Source organism: Chelonoidis abingdonii, chromosome 4, assembly GCF_003597395.2.
Source record: "Chelonoidis abingdonii isolate Lonesome George chromosome 4, CheloAbing_2.0, whole genome shotgun sequence".
Taxonomy (NCBI): domain Eukaryota; kingdom Metazoa; phylum Chordata; order Testudines; family Testudinidae; genus Chelonoidis; species Chelonoidis abingdonii.
In genome coordinates, this window is record NC_133772.1 from 27193023 (window position 1) to 27211467 (window position 18445).

The following is an 18445-nucleotide window of genomic DNA, read 5'->3' on the forward strand; positions in this document are numbered from 1 at the left end:
AGTCCCCAGAGCTCTGCATGGAACTGAGATGTGGCCACCTCTCAGACTGGGCTGTCACTAGGGCTGGGGGGAAGGGAAAGTGGAGGAGAGGATCCTTGGCCGGGAGGGCACGAAGCCAGAAATGTTCAGCAGTGTCCGTTGGTTGCATGAGTGATCCATTTCAGCAAGTGCTTCTGGAACTGTAGCACTGTTGAGGGAAGATGGGGGAAGGTCAGTCTCTTAGGGTGACACTAACATGCCTGTTCACACTAAATCCCATCCCTCCCTTCCTTCTGGGCCAGAATCTCCTTCACCTGGCGATGGGGTAAGTGCTACACAGTCTGAGGTGAACAGCCTAGGCTGCCATGTCTGGGCAATGCAGAGTCTTTTCCATGGCGGCATCCTGGCCTGTGCCCTCACTGTGCCCCGCTGGGTTCTGAAGTGTGGGAGGTCTACGTTGGATATTAGGAAACACTATTTAACTAGGAGGATGGTGAAGCACTGGAATGGGTTATCTAGGGAAGTGGTGGAATCTCCTTCCTTAAAAAACTCGTAAGGCCAGGTTTGACAAAGCCCTGGCTGGGATGATTTAGTTGGGAATTGGTCCTGCTTTGAGCAGGGGGTTGGACTAGATGACATCCCGAGGTCCCTTCCAACCCTGATATTCTATGCTTCTAAGTGGGACTGCAGTATCACAGTGCAGGGAGCGAGCATGCACAGCTACCTGGCCAGTCCTTCCCTGCTGTTTCTCCAGAAAGGTGGGAAGGGCCCCTGATCCCAGCCAGGCCAGGCCCCCAGGCTCAAGGCATGAGGTGTCTGACAGTGAATCCTTGTGGGGCTCTTCCAGCATGGACCAGGTAAGTGCTTTCCCACTGCTGTCCTCCCTATCGTAGGAAGGGTCCCAGGGCCTTCAGTGGCACTAGGGGAGTAGGGTATTCTCACTCCGGCTGGGGTGGGATGGTAGAATCTAACCCAAAGCAGCACTCCAACCCCTTTGTTGTGTTGCTTTTCTTTGACTTCCCTCCCTGTTGCCTCTCCCCCTCTGGGACTGTGCTGCCCACTGTGGAAAGGGATGTACTGCAGGGGCAGCGCCCCAGAGCCCTGCACATGGGCGGGTTATTGCTTCCTTTCTGCACAGAAGCTGTGTGAAATGACATTGGCTATTATGTTTGCAGCCTTTCCAGGGCCCTTAGTAATATTTCCCTGTCTTCCCAGGCATTGTCAGCTCCTGTCATCTTTAGCTGATTAGCAGGCTTCCTCCCACCTCCCAGCAAAGTGGGGAAGTGATAGAGAAGGACCCAACACCAGTTCATTCAGTCCCTGCTGGACACTCTTGGTCACTCACCAGCTTATAAAATCTTTGGGGGACCCTATCAGACACTCTACTAAATGCAGTTATTTCTGTACTTGCTGCATTGCAATCAGAGATCTTCCCCAACAGTTTGTATCTTGTTCTGAACATGGGTTAGTTGGCAAAAATGTTCCCCTGTGGGACCCTACCATTGAGCACCCCAATAAGAGCCTTCCCTTTCAGAGGGCCTGGGAACCAGCAACTGCCATTTGCTTCAACAGAGACTGAGAAGTGTTGCATGTTCATAGAATATTAGGGTTGGAAGGGACCTCAGAAGGTCATCTAGTCCAACCCCTGCTCAAAGCAAGACCAATCCCCAAATGGCCCCCTCAAGGATTGAACTCACAATGCTGGGCTTAGCAGGCCAATACTCAAACCACTGAGCTATCCCTCCCCACATAATTAGGGGTGAAAATGTTGATCTACATACTTGGTGACTTTTGCCTTTAATGTCTTGTCTTAGGTAAGGCTGAAATTTAGACTTACTGGGTGGGTCTGGATTGCATTTCTTCCCATTTTGAAACATGTTACTGAATTTTCTTGTTCCAGTCTCCGGACACTTTGACAGTAATTGTCAGAGGTTAGCTAATTCCTTCAACTCCAGCCCAATAGGATCTAAGCCAGTGGAGTTGTACATATTCATCTTTCCCACTATTCTATTGTTTTACAAGCTCTTAATTACTTCCTGCTGTCAAAACTCACCTGTATTTTTACATTCAGGACAGATCTGACCCAAGCCCTGTCCTTAGTAAAATAGATAGTGAGATGGGGCCACCTGAAAACTGACCTTTTAACAAATCAGTCATATTTCCCCTTTGTAGAATGGGTTTTGTCCACAGCCAGCTTTGAGCAGGAGGTAGGATCAACATGAAACAGCTGACACAGGAATCCTTCTGAGACCTAGTGTCTGGTACCAAGAGTAGTTCCAGAACACTACTAGGTTAAGTGATCTGGGCTTGTTTTCTGATCCTGTGGCTCACTGGGCTGCCATACTCTGTCTGAAGCAGCAGCACTGTGTGTAGCAGGAGAGACCCTCCCCCCACCCCCCACCTGTAGTCCAGAGGAGGTGCTCTGAGCTGAGAGCCAGGAAGCTGAGAGTTGGAGTGTTACTTTCTGTTGGCTGCTAACATTTCTGTGACCTTCACAACCCTTTCTAGTGGCCAAGCCCTCTGGCTGCTTTAGAAGCAGGCATCTATCACCCCACCCCCCAGTGTGTAGACAAGAATACCATGTGCCAGAGCAGCCAGTGGCACCCAGCTCTTCACTAGGGCAGAACCAAGTCTTACTCACTCACCCACACACTTTTGACAATGAAGGTGCCAGTACTAGGTGTAGCTATGCTGACAGGCATGGTGCTGAACTGGGTGGAGTTACAATGCAGTGATTAAGGTAAAGGACTATAGCCCAGATCCACAATGGTATCTAGACTCCTACTTCAACTGACATCAATGGAAGTTAGGAACCTAAATACCTGTGAGCATTTGGGTTGATGAGGCTGAGCTGTGGGCTGGGCACATCAGTGTATTAAGCCCCTAAATACTATTAAAATTTGGGCCTTGGGCTAGAACTGTCTCCTCTTTGCAGTCAATGCTTCTGCCCCCACGCAGTGAGATGTTGGGGGAGGATGGTCTTGTGGTGAACACAATGGACTTAGGAGAGACTCCTGGCACTGGCAGAGACTTGCTGGCTGACCTTGCCCAAGTTGCTTAATTATGTGCCTCAGTTTCTCCAGCTGCAGAGTGGGCTTTTCAAAAGCCTGACTGGCCCATTTTTTGCTCATTGAAGGTTAGGAGAATAGTGGTTGGAAAACAGGTCTTGCCCCCAGTGGAAAATTTTGAGTTTCACTGGCAAACCAAACATTTTCAGTCAAACCCTGAAAACTTCATTTTTTGTCCATTTTTAAATTTTTTTTTTGATTTTTCACTTTTTTGACAAAACTGAAAACTTGTGAGGGAAAAGGGACCTATTTTCCATCTGGGGAAAAGACTGGATGGATAATTTCCCCATCAGCCCTAACTAGGAGCTAGGGCTGGTTGCCTTGGTGCCACGAAGCCTTTAGAGGAAGGGGGGAGACACCCCCCCCACAGTCTATTTCCTCCACTGCCTGGCGTGGCTGGGTCACCTGCATGGGGCAGTGCTGTGTCCACCAGGGCTGAAGGGGCAGGGAGCTGGCAGGGAGTCTCGTGTGAACAGCTGGCTGTGCAGCAGGGCTCCTGCTCAAAGCTGAATCCTCTGCAAACAGGGCTGCAGTGGGAGCAGTCTCAAGGGCACTGTGCCAGCCCAGAGGCCCACTTGGGGCTGCTCCACTGAGCAACGCCTCCCCTTTCACACCTACCAGGGAGCCTGCAGGGCAGGGAGCTGGTGCTGGAGCTGTCTTCAGAGGAGTGCTAACAACTTGGCTCCAGCAACTGCTGCGCTCCATCCCTGGCCTCAACTCGGCCTGCTCTGACCAGGCCCTGGCCTGCAGAGCTGCCCCCACCCCAGATCCAGGGATGCCAACATTGTATTTCAAAATTAAGGGACTGTTTTCTGAGCCCTCCTGCCCCATCTCTCCTCCCCATATTATTAATACTAAGCAGGACTCACCTGCATTAGCTGGCGGTATTTCTTCCTGCTTTGGGCAGCACTCAGCAACTCCTGAGATGAGTTTTCATCTAAAGAGATGAAAAAATGAGGGGTGTCCCTTGTAATAAGGAACTGTTGGCAAACCTAGCTCCAGCTCTGCTCCTGCTGGGAGCTGCAGTGGCGTGGCGGAGCAGTGTCTCCTGCTCCTGAGGGCCGGGGCAGCATGGAGTCCCCTTCTCCAATCTCTGGGCTGTAAGACTCAAGCTCCCCTTCCCCTCAGGGCTGCTTCTAGCTGATAGCTGTGCCCATTTCAGCCCTTCCAGAGGCACGGGGCAACCAGGAGAGAGCAGGGTCCCTCACTAGCTCTATTGTGGTGTTAGCAGGAATTCACAGGGGGTTGCAGGGCTGGTGCTCGGCATGGCCCAGGCCTCCTGCCCCTAGCAGGAACCAGAGAAGGTGACGCCTTCCAGCCCTGCTGGGGCCAAGCTGCTGAGCTGGGCTCATGGGTTCCACCACCCGTGGGGAGTGGAGAGCACGGGTGGTCGAGGAGCTGAGTCTCCTGTGCAGTAGCATGTCTGCACTGGGCCTGCACCACACACAGCCCCTGGCTGGGCCCACTGTAGTCTTCTCTTGTACTGCAGGATGCTGGTTACAGGCAAGGCCGTAACGGGCAAGCCTTCTCGATCAGCTCTGAGACCACAGCAAGCCCACAGAGGGGTTGTTGGATAGTGGGACCGGTTGCCTGTCAGGGTACGTCTACACTGCACGATTATTTCGAATTAGCTTAAACTGATATTACAAAACAGATCTAATAAAATCGGTTTAGCGCGTCCACAGTGGGATCCCGAAATCGATTGTTTGCGTCCATGGTCCAAAGCTACCATCGATTTCAGGAGCGGTGCACTGTGGGTAGCTGTTCCTCAGCTATCCCATAGTTCCCACTTCCGTGTTGAGAGCACAGTGCCTGATGGGGCAGAAAACATTGCCCCGGGTGGTGCTGGGTACAGCCTCACCCCTCCCTTTGTGAAGGCAGCAGACAACCCTTTGGCGCCTTTTTCGCGGAGTGCATTGAGCAAACGCCATAGCACAGCAATCTTTCCCTTTTTTTTTTCACGTGGTGGTGGGGGGAAATAAACTGAGGAGCTGTTCCCTGAACCACGCCAGACACTGTGTTTGAACCTACAGACATTGGGAGCTCAGCCAAGAATGCAAATAATTTTCAGAGACTGCTGTGGACTGTGGGATAGCTGGAGTCCTCAGTACCCCCTCCCTCCCTTCATGAGCGTCCATTTGAGTCTCTGGCTTCCCGTTACGCTTGTCACACAGCGCTGTGTATCCTGGAGTTTTTTATTCAAACGCTTTGGCATTTCGTGTTCTGTAACGGAGCTGCATACAACAGATTTGTCTCCCCATACAGCGATCAGACCTAGTATCTCCCGTACGGTCTATGCTGGAGCTCTTTTTCGATTTCAAACTGCATCGCCAGCCGTGCTGATCAGAGCTCCACGCTGGGCAAGCAGGAAATGTAATTCAAAAGTTCGCGGGGCTTTTCCTGTTTACCTGCCCGCTGCATCCGAGTTCAGATTGCTGTCCAGAGCGGTCAGTGCTGCACTCTGGGATGCCGCCCGGAGGCCAATAACGTCGATTTCCGTCCACATGAACCCTAATCCGAGTTATCACTATCGAATTTAGCGCTACTCCTCTCGTTTGGGAGGAGTTCCGAAATCGATTTAAGGAGCCGTTTAACTCGATATTAATGACGACGTCGTGTGAACGGATACAGCGTTAAATCGGTATATCGGCCATTAAACCGATTTAAAGTCGCAGTGTAGACCTGGCCTCAGTCCTGAAGGTGCTGGCAATGCCTGTAGCACTGGCATCCTGCATGTGTGGCTGTGCTGGCAGCTGGGGAGTCACTCAAACTCTGCAATTCCTGCTTTTGCAAACATTGGAGTTGTGGGAGTGAAACTCCTGTTGTAGGTGGCCAGTGTGCACTCTGGGCTGCTGCACCATGCGCCTGGGGCAGAACAGTTCTCTGCATGTCAGTGCTAGGGTTAGTGCTAGTGCTGGGGGCCTGGCTATGGACCAGTCCCCTCCCCTGTGCAATAGGGCAGCCTGCCCCATTAGCACTCACAGACCATTCCCATTTGCTACAGTGAGTCATAAGAAGACAAAGACTGAGTCAAGGGCCTTGTCATTGGAGCAGATTGCGTCTTGATCCTGTGTTCAGCCCTGCGTGTGAGCAAGAATCCCCCATTGTCTGTTCCTGGGGTCCAACCCTTGCCTGCTTGTTCACCTGCTGGGAGCAGAGAACTCCGGGCACTACTGCCCATTTGGTGCCATCCCCTCTTCCCATCCTTTGGTACAGCCGCAGGGAGCCTGTAATGTGTGGAGCAGCAAGTAGTGGAGGGAGCACAAAGCCCTGGAGTGTGGGACACCTGTCCCAGGACCAAGATTCTGCTCCACTGCCTCTGCAGTGTCTTTGGGTGCAATGGAGAGCAAAGGCCCCGGGAGACTCCAGGACTGGGCTGTAATGGACATACAAGAGCTTCTTGTGCAAGGTCACAGGACTCACCTTGGCTCTCAGCCTGACACTACAGCCCCAGCTGCTTATGCTCACCAGGCAGGTTCCCTTGATGTTCTGGCCTGGACGCTGCTGTCATGGAAGGGACTGTAGGCCACCCAAGAGATGTGAGGCATGTACAGGCCTGCCTGACACAATCATAGAATATCAGGGTTGGAAGGGACCTCAGGAGGTCATCTAGTCCAACCCACTGCTCAAAGCAGGACCAGTCCTCAGACAGATTTTTACCCCAGTTCCTCAAATGGTCCTCTCAAGGACTGAGCTCACAACCCTGGGTTTAGCAGGCCAATGCTCAAACCATTAAGCTATCCCTCCATAGGCCTCAGTTTATTCTTCCTCTTGCTCTCCCCTTTCCTTGTGCCAGCAGAAACTGTGCTGGTGGGTGCTTGCAGCTAGGGAACCTGCTGCACAAGCCCCAAGCATCCCAGAAGCCACTCCTACTAACTCAGTGGCCTACTTCCTAGATTCCAAGGCCAGCAGGGACGACTGTGATCATCTAGTCTGACTTCCTGCATAGCACAGACCAGCAAACTTCATAGACTCAAGAAGCTCAATATATTTAGTTTAAAAATGAGCATAAGGGGTGACTTGATTACAATTGCTAAATACATAGTTATTTACGACTGGGCTCTTTGATCTAGCAAAGGAAGGGATAACACAATCCAGTGTCTGGAAGTTTAAGCTAGACAAATTCAGGGTGGAAATAGGTGTACGTTTTTAACAGCATAATTAACCAGTGCAACAATTTGCTGCAGGGGCGTGGTGGCTTCTCCATCACTGACAATGTTTACATCAAGAAGGGATGTTTTTCTAACAGCTCTTCTCTAGGAATTCTTTGGGGCCGTTCTCTGGCCTGTGTTACAGGGATGGGCAGACTAGATGATCACAATGATCCATGGATCTTGGAATCCATGAATTTAAACTTACCCAAAATTGTGGTCTTGGTGATTTACATCTTGGATGGCACAGCTGAAAGGCGCTAGAAACTCCCAAATCTGCACTGCACAAGACATGCTGCCTCCCGCTCCTTATCTGGGGGTTCATTCTGCACAGCAACATTACCCCTCACCCTGCTGAGGCTGCCAGCAAGGGGGCCTGTGCCAACTGAGACTGATTTTGCACCCGGCCTGTGAGCTCCAATAGCTTTTTGCTGTGGCCAGCTGTTCCCTGGACACTGAACTAAGACTTATCTAACAGCAGCCTGTGAGCAGCCATCTACAGGGAATGTCTGATCACAGCAGGAGTGAAGCCATGGGAGTTCCTTCATCGTGCATCAAGTTAATGCCTAAGCTTTTCTCCAGTCCAGTAAACAGACTGTCTGCTCTTCTGTTTCTCACAGTGAGGCAAGCTTTCTGACTTGCCACTCTTGTAGCTCTACTCTGAACTCGTTCCAATTTGTCAACATCCCTTTAGAAATGTGGACATAGTATCCAGTCCTGCTCTCACCAATGCCAAATTCCACTCCTTGCTCCTACTCTACATTCCTCTGCTTATCCAGCCAAGAATCATGTGACCCCCTCTTAGTCACAGCATGGGCCTGGGAGCTCATGGTCAGTTGGCCCAGGATCCCAAGGTCTTTCCAGAATCACTGCATTCCAGGATACCATTTCCCATCCTGTTTCTAGATTTAGGGACTTGCATTTGGCTGTATGAAATCATATGTTGTTCAAATGAGCCCAGCTGACCATGTGATCCATCTTGCTCTGTAGAACTGATCTGGCTCCATTGGTATTTACCTCTCCATTAATGTGTCTTCTGCAAAATTCATCTGCAGTGATTTCGTATTTTCTTTCAGATCATAGATACAAGTATTGACTGGCATTGGGCTGAGACCCAAACCCTGTGGGACCCCACTAATTGCTGATTCCCCATTAACAATCACTGGATTGTGAGATTTCTCAGTAGCCACTTTTTGAATCTATTAAGTATGGGCCATATTGATTTTGAATGCTGCTGACTGTTGTGTGGTACTAAGACATATGCCATAGGCCATCCAATTACCTTAGCGACCAGACTAACTTGTCAAACAATGATATCAAGTTCATTTGACAAGATCTATTTTCTATGGCACTGTATGGCTCCAGTATTTCTATCTTTCATCTCTTTACTGATGGAGTCCCATATCAACAATTATTTTACCCAGGATCAGTCTCAGGCTAATAGGCTTCTAATGACACAGATCATTTGGTTCACCCTTTTTAAGGTAGGGAAAACTTGCCTCACAGTGAGACTCCGGGAGTTCACTCTATTTAACTTAGCCAAGAGAAAGTGAAGAGGGCCCAGATCCACAAAGGTATTTGATTTCAATGGAAGTTTGGAGTCTAAATACCCTTCTGTATTTGGGCCCTAAATCCCAGATTTAGATGCCACTGTGATCTACAAAACACCCGCTTGGCTGCCACCTAACCCTACAGGCACCTAAACTAACTCGGCACCTACATTTTCAGAGTAAATGTTCCTTGGGCACCTATGTTTCTGCCTGTGGACGTGTGCACTGCTACCTCAGGGCATGTTTACACTACAAACTTTAATCGACCTATGTAATTACTGCAAGTATCAGAGGGGTAGCAGTGTTAGTCTGGATCTGTAAAAGCAGCATTCACCCAGGAAAGCTCATGCTCCAATACGTCTGTTAGTCTATAAGGTGTCACAGGACTCTGCTGTAATTACTGCAGTGGCTGATTACCACACTACCCTCCTTCTGTCGGTGGTGTGCATGCTCACCAGAAGCGCTTCCACTGACTGAAGAGGGGCAGTGTGGTGGGCTGAGAGCCAAGGCTCTCAGCTCCACACAGCTCCCCACCAGGAGTTCACCGGGAACAGAGGGCAGTCACGGGCTTCTCAGCTACCCATCGGGGGCAGGAGGCAGCCACCTGGGCTTCTTGGCTCCCTGAGCAAGGAGCTGGGGCAGGAGGCAGCAGCCCGTCTGGGAGCTTGGGGGCAGCTGGGTTCCCAGCAGAGAGCATGGGCAGCAGCCTGGCTGGGAGAGGGGAGCTGGGATGGGTGGGTAGCTGGAGCCCACCACTGGCCTGGGCTTTCTTGTCAATTTCATGGCTCCAGCATGGAGCCATGAAATTGGCAATGACAGCCAACAGCCGATGTAATGCAGCGTCTACAATGTGTCGCCCTAACTACACCAGCATAAGCCATGCGCCTCTCACGGAGGTGGTGCCATTATGCCGGTGTAGTAGGGCACTTACATTGGTGGGAGCAAGGCTGTAGTGTGTATGCTGCCATAATTAGGTTGACATAAAGTTGCCTTATGTCAACCTACCTGTAGTGTAGACCAGGCCTAAGGCTAAGCATCTGGATGTCGGTCTCCCATCTAAGGCCTGGTGTTATCCATGACCCACAGGAAGACAGGTGCTTCTCCACCTAACTCTCCTGTGGGGCCTGATCAGGGAGGTGTGCTCAGAGACCACCTAATGGATCAGGCCCCATTGAAAAGCTGGCAGCAGGAGGTGGTGCTGATCACTGTTAGTCCAGTGATTAGAGCACTCATCTGGGATGTGGGAAACGCAAGGTCAATTGCCTCCCTCCCTCCACCTAAGGGAGAGAAAGGATTTGAACAGGGGGTTCCAACACCTCTCAGGTGACTTCTACAGCCACTGGTCTAAAAGTTCTAAGATGGCCGCCTCCTCCTCCGGCGTGAGGCAGGCACTTGGCAGATTCCTACGAGAAACGCCTGGCTCCAGCAGAGGTTCCTGGCAGGAACACTGGAAGCTCCCTAGAAGTGGGGAGCCACTGGCAGCTGGACTGTGGCCCCACACCCATGGTCCATTCATGCTCTGCCCTGAGGCCCCGCTCCTCCTTGGCCTCTTCCCCCAAGGCTCCACCCCCACTCTGCCTTTTCCCTCCCCTACTCTGGCTTCCCCCCCGCAAGACCCCACACCCACTCTACCTCTTCCTGCCATCATTCCCCCTCTTCTCCCTGAGGCCCTGCCCACCGCTCACTCCTATTCACCCCATCCCCCTAGTCACTTGCCCTGGCCCCCCTGTTCTTGCGCCCTTGGTTCCTATATGAGAATTGCTGGCACAGCTACGTGCTTCCCTGCAGCCTGGACTCAGATGCCAAACTCCCAGAGGGGGCAGGGCTTAGCACACCCCTTTTCCTCAGATTGCCTGGGGGCTGGCATAGATGGCCAGTGTGCCGCGTGTATGGCATTCTAAGGGTATGTCTACACTACAGTTAGCCACTCACGGCTGGCCCCTGCCAGCTGCCTCGGGCAAAGGGGCTGTTTCATTGTGATGTAGGCATTTGGCCTTGGGCTGGGGCCCAGGCTCCAGGACCCTGTGAGTTGGGGGTCCCAGAACATCTGCTCCACAATTACACAGCCCCTTAACCCAGCCCAGCAAGCCTAAGGTAGCTCATAGGGGCCAGCCTGGGGTGTATAACTACAGAGTAGATATACCATAAGGCAGCTAGCTCTCCCCATTCATTGCATAGGGAGCCTAGACACCTATCTATGGCTTTGTTGATCCCAGTCAATAAGAACCAATATGGGCCGTAGATTTCTTCTGATAGAGAGCTCTTTAATATAGCAGGCAAAAGCAGTACAAGATTAAGTGTCTGGAAGCTGAAGTTAGACAAATGCAAAGGGCTTAAGCGTCATGGTGGAAACCAGCAGACCGTGAGCACCCAGACCCGCCAGACCAATGCTGTGGCTAAAAGGAATCACATGACCGTGGGATTTGTCCATGGGCATACTGAGCAGGAGTGGGAAGGTGCGTCTCAATACAGTGCTGGGGAGACCTTACTGCATTCACCCTTCAAAATGGATGTTGAAACATTGGAAAGGGATCAGAAAATTGCTCCAAGGAAGATTCCAGGTCTGGAAAACCTGCATCACAGTTAGAGCTCTATCTATTTAGTTTACTGAAGAGAAGTTTAAGAAGTGACTTGATTGCTTTCTGTAAGTGCCAGTATAGGGAGATTTCTGACACTGGAGGGCTGGTCAACCCAGCACACAAAGACCCAAGAGCCAGTGGCTGGAAGGTGAAGCTGTAAAGGAGGCACACGTTTTAACAGTGAGAGCAATTAATCTTTGGAACAACTCATCTAGAGCTGGTGGATTCTCCTCACTTGGTGTTTTTAAATGAAGTGTGGGTATCTTTCTAACATAGGGGTTCTCAAACTGGGGGTCGGGACCTCTCAGGGGGTCGCAAGGTTATTGCATGGGGGGTCATGAGCTGTCAGCCTCCATCCTAAACCCTGCTCTGCCTCCAGCATTTATAATGGTGTTAAATATATTTAAAAAGTGTTTTTAATTGGGGGGGAGGGGGGATGGCACACTTGGAGGCTTGCTATGTGAAAGGAGTCACCAGAAGAAAAGTTTGAGAACCACTGGTCTAACAGAACTGCTCTAGCTCAGTGGCTCCCTAACTGGGATGTGAGCTCCATGTGGCATTCATTCACTTCACAACAATCTTTAAGAATCAGTGCAGTTGAGGAACCGCTGCTAGCTCTTCCACAAGATAAAGTCTCACTGCAGGATTTACTGGGTGAAATTTGATGGTCCATGTTATATGCAGGAGGTCAGACAACATGCAGTCACTGCTGGCCTACATTTCATCCAACTGCGGGGGCCAGCTTGTACGGATGCATCTTGAGCAAGTTGGTCCTAGCCCAGCAGAGGGCACTGGTGCAGATGTGAGCCCATTCTCCAGAGGGTAGTTGTGGAGACACACACCGTCAGCTTGATGCTGCTGCCTCTGGCATCTGGGAGTGTGTGATACATGTGGGGGCATATGGCAGACAGGTATCAGCCCCACACACATCCACCAAATTCAGTATGAAGTGGTTTTGTTGCTTTCACATAAGAGACTACTAGGGTTACTATCTGTCAGTAGCCCCTGGAGCCCTGCAGAATGCCACGTGCTGCACAGACACATGGTTCTCAGTTCATGGAGGATAGGTCCATTAATGGCTATTAGCCAGGACGGGCAGGGATGGTGTCCCTAGCCTGTGATTGCCAGAAGCTGGGAATGGGTGACAGGGGATGGATCACTTGATGATTACCTGTTCTGGTTATTCCCTCTGGGGCACCTGACATGGGCTACTGTCAGAAGACAGGATACTGGGCTAGATAGACCTTTGGCCTGACCCAGTATGGCCTTTCTTGTGTTCTTATAGTGAGTGGCAGGGCCTGCCCCAAAGAGCTTACAGTCTCAACAGACAAGACAAATGGGGATGGGGAAACAGAGGCATAGAGATTTGCTCAAAGTCATACAACAAGGCAATGGCAGAGCTGGAAATAGAACCCTCGTGTGCTATTGTGTCCTGTCCACCACACTATGCTGTCTCCCATCAGTGGGGTCCTGCTGTGCCCCCCCCCAAGGTGACTGTATTAAGAAGACAATGGGCTCCCTGAGATGACTAACCTGAAGTGTTTGAATCAGCCCCGTTGCTATGAGAGGAGGAAAGGGCTCGGAGGCCCAGGGACAAGAGGACAGGGGCTTGGCTGACTCTGCCAGAGCCTGACAGCACCCTCACACACACTCACACCACAGGGGGGCCCAAGAGAGGTGACTCCCTGATGTGCCATGCCTCGCCCTGCTAGGGTGACGCCCTGTGCACAGGGAGGCAGGTGTAGGAGCACTCTGCCTGCTTGGGATGCTCATGCTGGAATTTGCCTCCTGAGCAGCTGAGGACAGAGACATTGACTGTGTCCCTCTGGGGGCTCATTGTCACGGACTATGTAAAGGAAACTCACCCTTCCAGCTGAGCTCTTGTCACACCCCATAATGCAGCCTCCTCTCCTCAGCCAGAGGGCCTTGAAGGCCAAGAGTCTGTCCCTGCTCCTTGCTCAGTGGCTGGGATGTTTAATGGTACCCGAAGCCAGGCTGAATATGGTCCCTGCCCGTGCCAGGCCTCACCCTGCACTCTTCAAGTCCCAGAACACAGAAGGCATTTACCTATGAACAGGTTTAATCAGGTTTTTAGTGCACACTGATGGACACACTTGTCATTCCAGCTATGGCAGCACAGCAGTGGCTGCTGCATGGCTCCGGGCAGCAGGAGGTGGGTGCATGGCTGGAGCAGGAGGCCACCACACACAGGGCGATGAGGCAGCTCACCTCCTGCCTCCAAGCCTTACTCCTGCTTCTTGGGGAAAAGCAAAATCTGGGCTTCAGTGCAGGCATCAGGGAGGGGAAATCCCCAGGGCAGTATCACACAATTGGCCAGGTGACTTTCCTTTGAAGCACCAAATACCAGCTGTTGGCAGAGGCGAGCCAGCAGCCTAGACAAGCAGCGGAGGATCCTAGACAGGCTGAGTCTGAGGTGGCAGGGCACAGGCCAGACGGGCCAGCAAGTCTGACTTAATAGAGCAGAGTCTAGGGCAGGACAGGCCGGACTAGTGATCAAATCTTGCACACCTAGCTTCCCAGTGACCTGGCCATGGCCCCAGGCTGCCCAACTGTCCTAGAGACCCTCCTGTCTCCCCCAGGGAAAGGGCAGTAAACAGCTTCAAATACTGTACTGAAGTGAACTAGAAGGAGCAATAACCCCAAATGACCCTGGCCATCTGGGCAGGGACCCCACAGTCAGTGCCCTGGCACTACAGACAAGGTGAGAACTGATCTCTGTTACCCATTTCCAGGGATCCCAATGCACCTGGGGAAGGGTCAGTCACAGGTTTGTCCACTTGTAGAGCAGGGAAAGTAGGAGAGGAAGAGACAGGCTGGGAAGCCAACCTGGCCTACAGGGGAGGAGGCAGAGTTTCCCTCTGCCCTGCCGTGTGCATGGGGGTGGGGGTGGGATCTCTAGTCTGAGGGTCAGGAAGGGTGGCATTGATCAGGGGTGGTGAGATGGTGTTTCTCCAGGGAAATTCCCACTCCAGCTCTGGGGGACTCCTGTGAAGCTTGAGTGTAAGCTCCCCTGCTGCTACCCCCATGAGCCACCTGGACGCAGTGAGCCCCTAACCTTGCCACTGCTCCCTGGGGGCAGCATGGTGCGAGCGGGGGCCCCCTTGGCCAGTGAACAGAGGATGCAATAGCATGGGGGCTGCGGCTCACCTGCGAGAGCAATGGTCACACTTGTTTTGTGGGGCTGAGCTGTGTGATGCTGGCCAGATGCCAGATGGAAGCTCGAGCCTCCTGCCATTCAGGGGCCCTGAGAGGAGCCCCACTGGGCTTGGCAAGTGATCCTGGACACCCAAGTGCAGTGCGGGGCCATCTGTTAGTGTGCTATGCCCGACCCCATGCAGGCTGCAATGGCAGCTCCTAATGTGAGGTTTCTCTTTTGGGAGGAAGCCCACGGGGAGCAATGAGCTGTACCAGGCCTCAGTGAGCAACAGGACTGTGGGTGCCTGCCAAGTGGCACCCTGCCCTGCCCCAGTGCCTGCAGCTCGCAACTGTCCTGCTGCAGCTGCAAATGCACAGGGCCCTTGTGCTAGGTTTGGAGAAACTGCACCATGCCACAGGAGGTGCTGCCTAGGAGCCCCCCAGACCTTGGTTCCATGGCAATCGTTCTCAGACTAACCCACCCCTTGGGAAGGGCTGGGCTATGCCAGGAGGAGAAGGGGCCCATGGTCACACCAGGGTCATGCCAACAGGGCACTGCTCCCCATCACAATTGGGCTATTGAGATCCCGGTGCCTGTGAGCGCTGAGCTGAGGTGGAGCCTTTGCAGAGGCAGCTTCAGCAGAAGGAACTCGTCCCACAAAGGAGCCAGTGTCTGGCTGCACAAGAGCTTCCTTTGTGCTCATGTTGTGTATTTTGGTCCCTCAGAACTCAGCCTCCCTCACTAAGGCCATACAGAGCTGTGACACTCAGAAATGGCCCAGGGACTGCAGGAGTGCCCCACTTAGCACATCCTGGGGTACCCCACTTTGCTGCCCAAGGGACTGTGGGGGTGCCCCATTCAGTACGCACTGGAAAGAGTCACTTATCATGCCCAAGGGACTTCAGGGGGACCCCATTTGGCATGCCCTGGGGGAACCCACTTGTCATACCCAGGGGACCACAGGAGGACCCTAATTGGCATAGTCCCTCAGTGAAACAGGCAGGAGAGGGAAGGGGGTGTACTGCACCGCTTTGCTGAGGGAGAAGGTGGCAATGGCTAGTCTGGGACCAGGCACGAGGTGTCTGAGGTTCACAGGAGTCACAATGCAGCAGAGAAGCCCGCAGCAGGGGCTCATAAGCTCACAGTCCAGGGCACAAGGCGCTGACTCTGCAGTCTCTCTGGGGTCTCCTCAGGCTCCAGGGTAGGTGGGCTGTGGTGGAAGGTAGGGTGGGGGTGCTGTGGAGGAAAGAGATGGAGAGTGTCATTCAGCATAGCCAAGTGCAGCGAGTGCCAGGATGAGAAGGTTCACACATGCCCCAGCCCTGGGGGTTTTGGGATAACAGGAGTGGGTGAGGATGCAGCACACCCAGCCAATACACTCAGGGACCTGCTGCTATGGCCAGCTGAGGGCAAGCTCTGGCATTATAGGGCTTAAGGCCTGGACTCTAGCCTAGCTCCCCTCAACATGCAAGGGCCATCAATTCTGGGTCTTGCAGGGAATGCCCATTGAACACACAGGCTGTCACTGTTCTACAAGCCACTGTTCTACACTGTTTTACAACCCAGTGCACTCTCCCTCCAGCACTGAGTGGAGGACCTGCCACCTGCTCTCTGAGGAGATCAGGGTCAGAGGACCATTCTCCTGCCCCAGATGCAGAATCCCACCCTCTCCGCAGCCACAGGGTCATTTTGCAAGCTTCAGGCTATTACCAAGGGCCTATCTATACCAGCCTAGAGTGTGCTCAGCTGGGGAGTGCCCACACCACCAGTTAACTAGCCAGGGAACATATGCCAGGGCCTCGCCTTCACTAGGGATGGACCTGGTGCCATCAGGTACCCACAGACAAGCCCCCTGGGGCTGCTGCCTCCACACAAGGGTAAGCAGATGAGCTCTGAAGAGTGGGGCTCCAGCACAGTCCTGGGCAAGTGGAACTCATAGGCTGAGGGGTGAATTCAGGCCCCAGGGAGCAGGAGTGGGGAAGAGTGTGAAAGTGACAGCACTGCCAGAGAGCCCCTGGTGAGAACATGGGCACATGGGGCAAGGCTTTCCAAAGCACGCAAGTACCACAGGGAATAATGCAGACCACCCCCACCCCCCACCGTCCCCACATGGGGAAAGACACAGGCCACTCCTCCCCACATTGGGAACGATGCAGACCGCCCCTCCCCTGCCCTTCCCACCTGGGGAACAATGCAGACCGTTCCTCTCCATGTGGGGAACCACACAGACTCCCTCCCCTGCCCTCCCGAAATGGGGAACAATGGAGACTCCTGTCCTCTCTGTTGTGATAACTGCACCTATACATTTACCCTAATTGTAAGCTCAGCTGTAAAACATGAGTGAAGGCTCACAAACTGTCTCAAGAACTGATAACAACAAATGCTGATGGGAAAAGATGCAGAGGCGAGACCGAAGAGGGATTTTCGGGGGAAGCTGCCTTCTGAAACACTGGCGGACTGAAAAACAGGAGATGGGAAAGGAGCGAGATTTACCATCACAGTTGCCACCCCGGACCCCAAATCTTCTTCTGCCTAATCCTAATCAGGCCAGAGGGGGGGGGGGCCCTGATGACACCAGTACTGTCGCAGGCTCAGGGGGCTCAGGCTGAGGGGTTGTAACTGCAGTACAGACATTCGGGTTCAGGCTGGAACCCAGGCTCTAGGATCCTGCAAGGTGGGAGGGTCCCAAGGCTCAGGCTGCAGCCTAAGCCTGAATGTCTATGCCACAATTAAACGGCCCCTTAACCCAAGCCCCGCGAGCCCGAGTCAGCTAGCACAGGCCACCCACAGGTGTGTAATTGCAGTGTTCGTGTAGACGTAGCCAGAGTGGCTGATCAGAGCGTGTGCTGGGCCTGGGTTTTCCAGCACTGTCATAGCAAGTGAGAGTAACCCCAGAGACAGAAGCTGCATTTCCTCTCCTGGCTGTTCTGTTCTTTTCCTGTTTCTCTGTGTTTTTCTTGGTTCGTCTGCTATGATGCAGGATCAGACTTTAACAGCAGAAGCAATGACAGTTCCAGCCCAGTAATTTCTCTTTAACCCAAACAGATGGTTATTACCCACTCTGATACCATCTAAAAGACTGTCAGAGTCAGACAACGGTTTTTTCCTTTCAAGACTCTCCAGCTAAAGGGACAGGGAATGAGAGAGGCTGTTACAACACAAGCCTTTCACTGGTTTCCCTTCTGTTCTGTCTCTTTACTGAAGTGTTAATGTGTAATGGTGGGTCTGGCGTGGTGACTGAGCAGGCTGAGGTCTCTATGTACCAAACCCTGGACCTTGGTAAACACTGGTTAAAGTTGGATGGTGACAGGGTCATGTTAATGCCTATGACACTTTGGGACCCCTTCTTCCATCTCAATGAATACAAACAACCCCTCCCCTCCCGACCCAGAGAACAATGAATCCCCACTTCCTATGGAACCTGCTGGGTGCTGAGCCCTTCTGAGAATATGGCTGTGAGTACTGGATCTCAGGGCAGAGGATACAGACTGTCCCCTAAGCGATTGGTATTGGAGGAGACCCCAGGGCTCCTAGTTTTGGAGGGACACAATTCTGTAAAGAAGAGAGCTTCAAGCAGTGTTGTGGTTCCTGCTGCTCTTACCTGTTGGGTTGTACAGCGGGGGCCCTGCTGGGTACATCGGATACTGTGCAGCTGGGGCAGTGGGCGGATACATGGCCATGGGGGCATAGCCTGGCTGGGGGGGTGCAGGTCCTGCTTTGGGATCCACAGGGTAGGTGACTGGTGGCTGAGCTGGGTAGCTGGACAACGGGATTTCCTGGCCTGTGTGACAAAGATAAGGTTTGCGCTTCAAGCCCCAGAGTGTGCAGCGCCATTCTCCTGCTGCAGAGCAGGGGCACTCTGCAGCAAATACCCTCTCCCCATCCCCTTTTGAGACACCTCCAGCAGGCTTTCTCCAAGCCAGCCCCCAAAGTACCTCAGAGCCTCCGAAATGCTTCAGGC

At 52.7% G+C, this 18445-nt stretch overlaps 1 protein-coding gene across 1 annotated transcript in view; it reads right to left on the reverse strand.

The window, feature by feature from the left end:
* Positions 1–13741: 13741 nt before the first annotated feature.
* The window catches only part of SHISA4 (shisa family member 4), a 43223-nt gene continuing 38519 nt past the window's right edge, over positions 13742–18445 (reverse strand). The window contains exons 4-5 of the mRNA XM_032764977.2: positions 18086–18265; positions 13742–15720 (exon numbers count right to left, since the gene is read on the reverse strand). Of these exons, the coding sequence (XP_032620868.1) occupies positions 15674–15720; positions 18086–18265 (227 nt within the window). The 3' untranslated portion in view covers positions 13742–15673. The remainder of the gene's footprint in view (positions 15721–18085; positions 18266–18445) is intronic.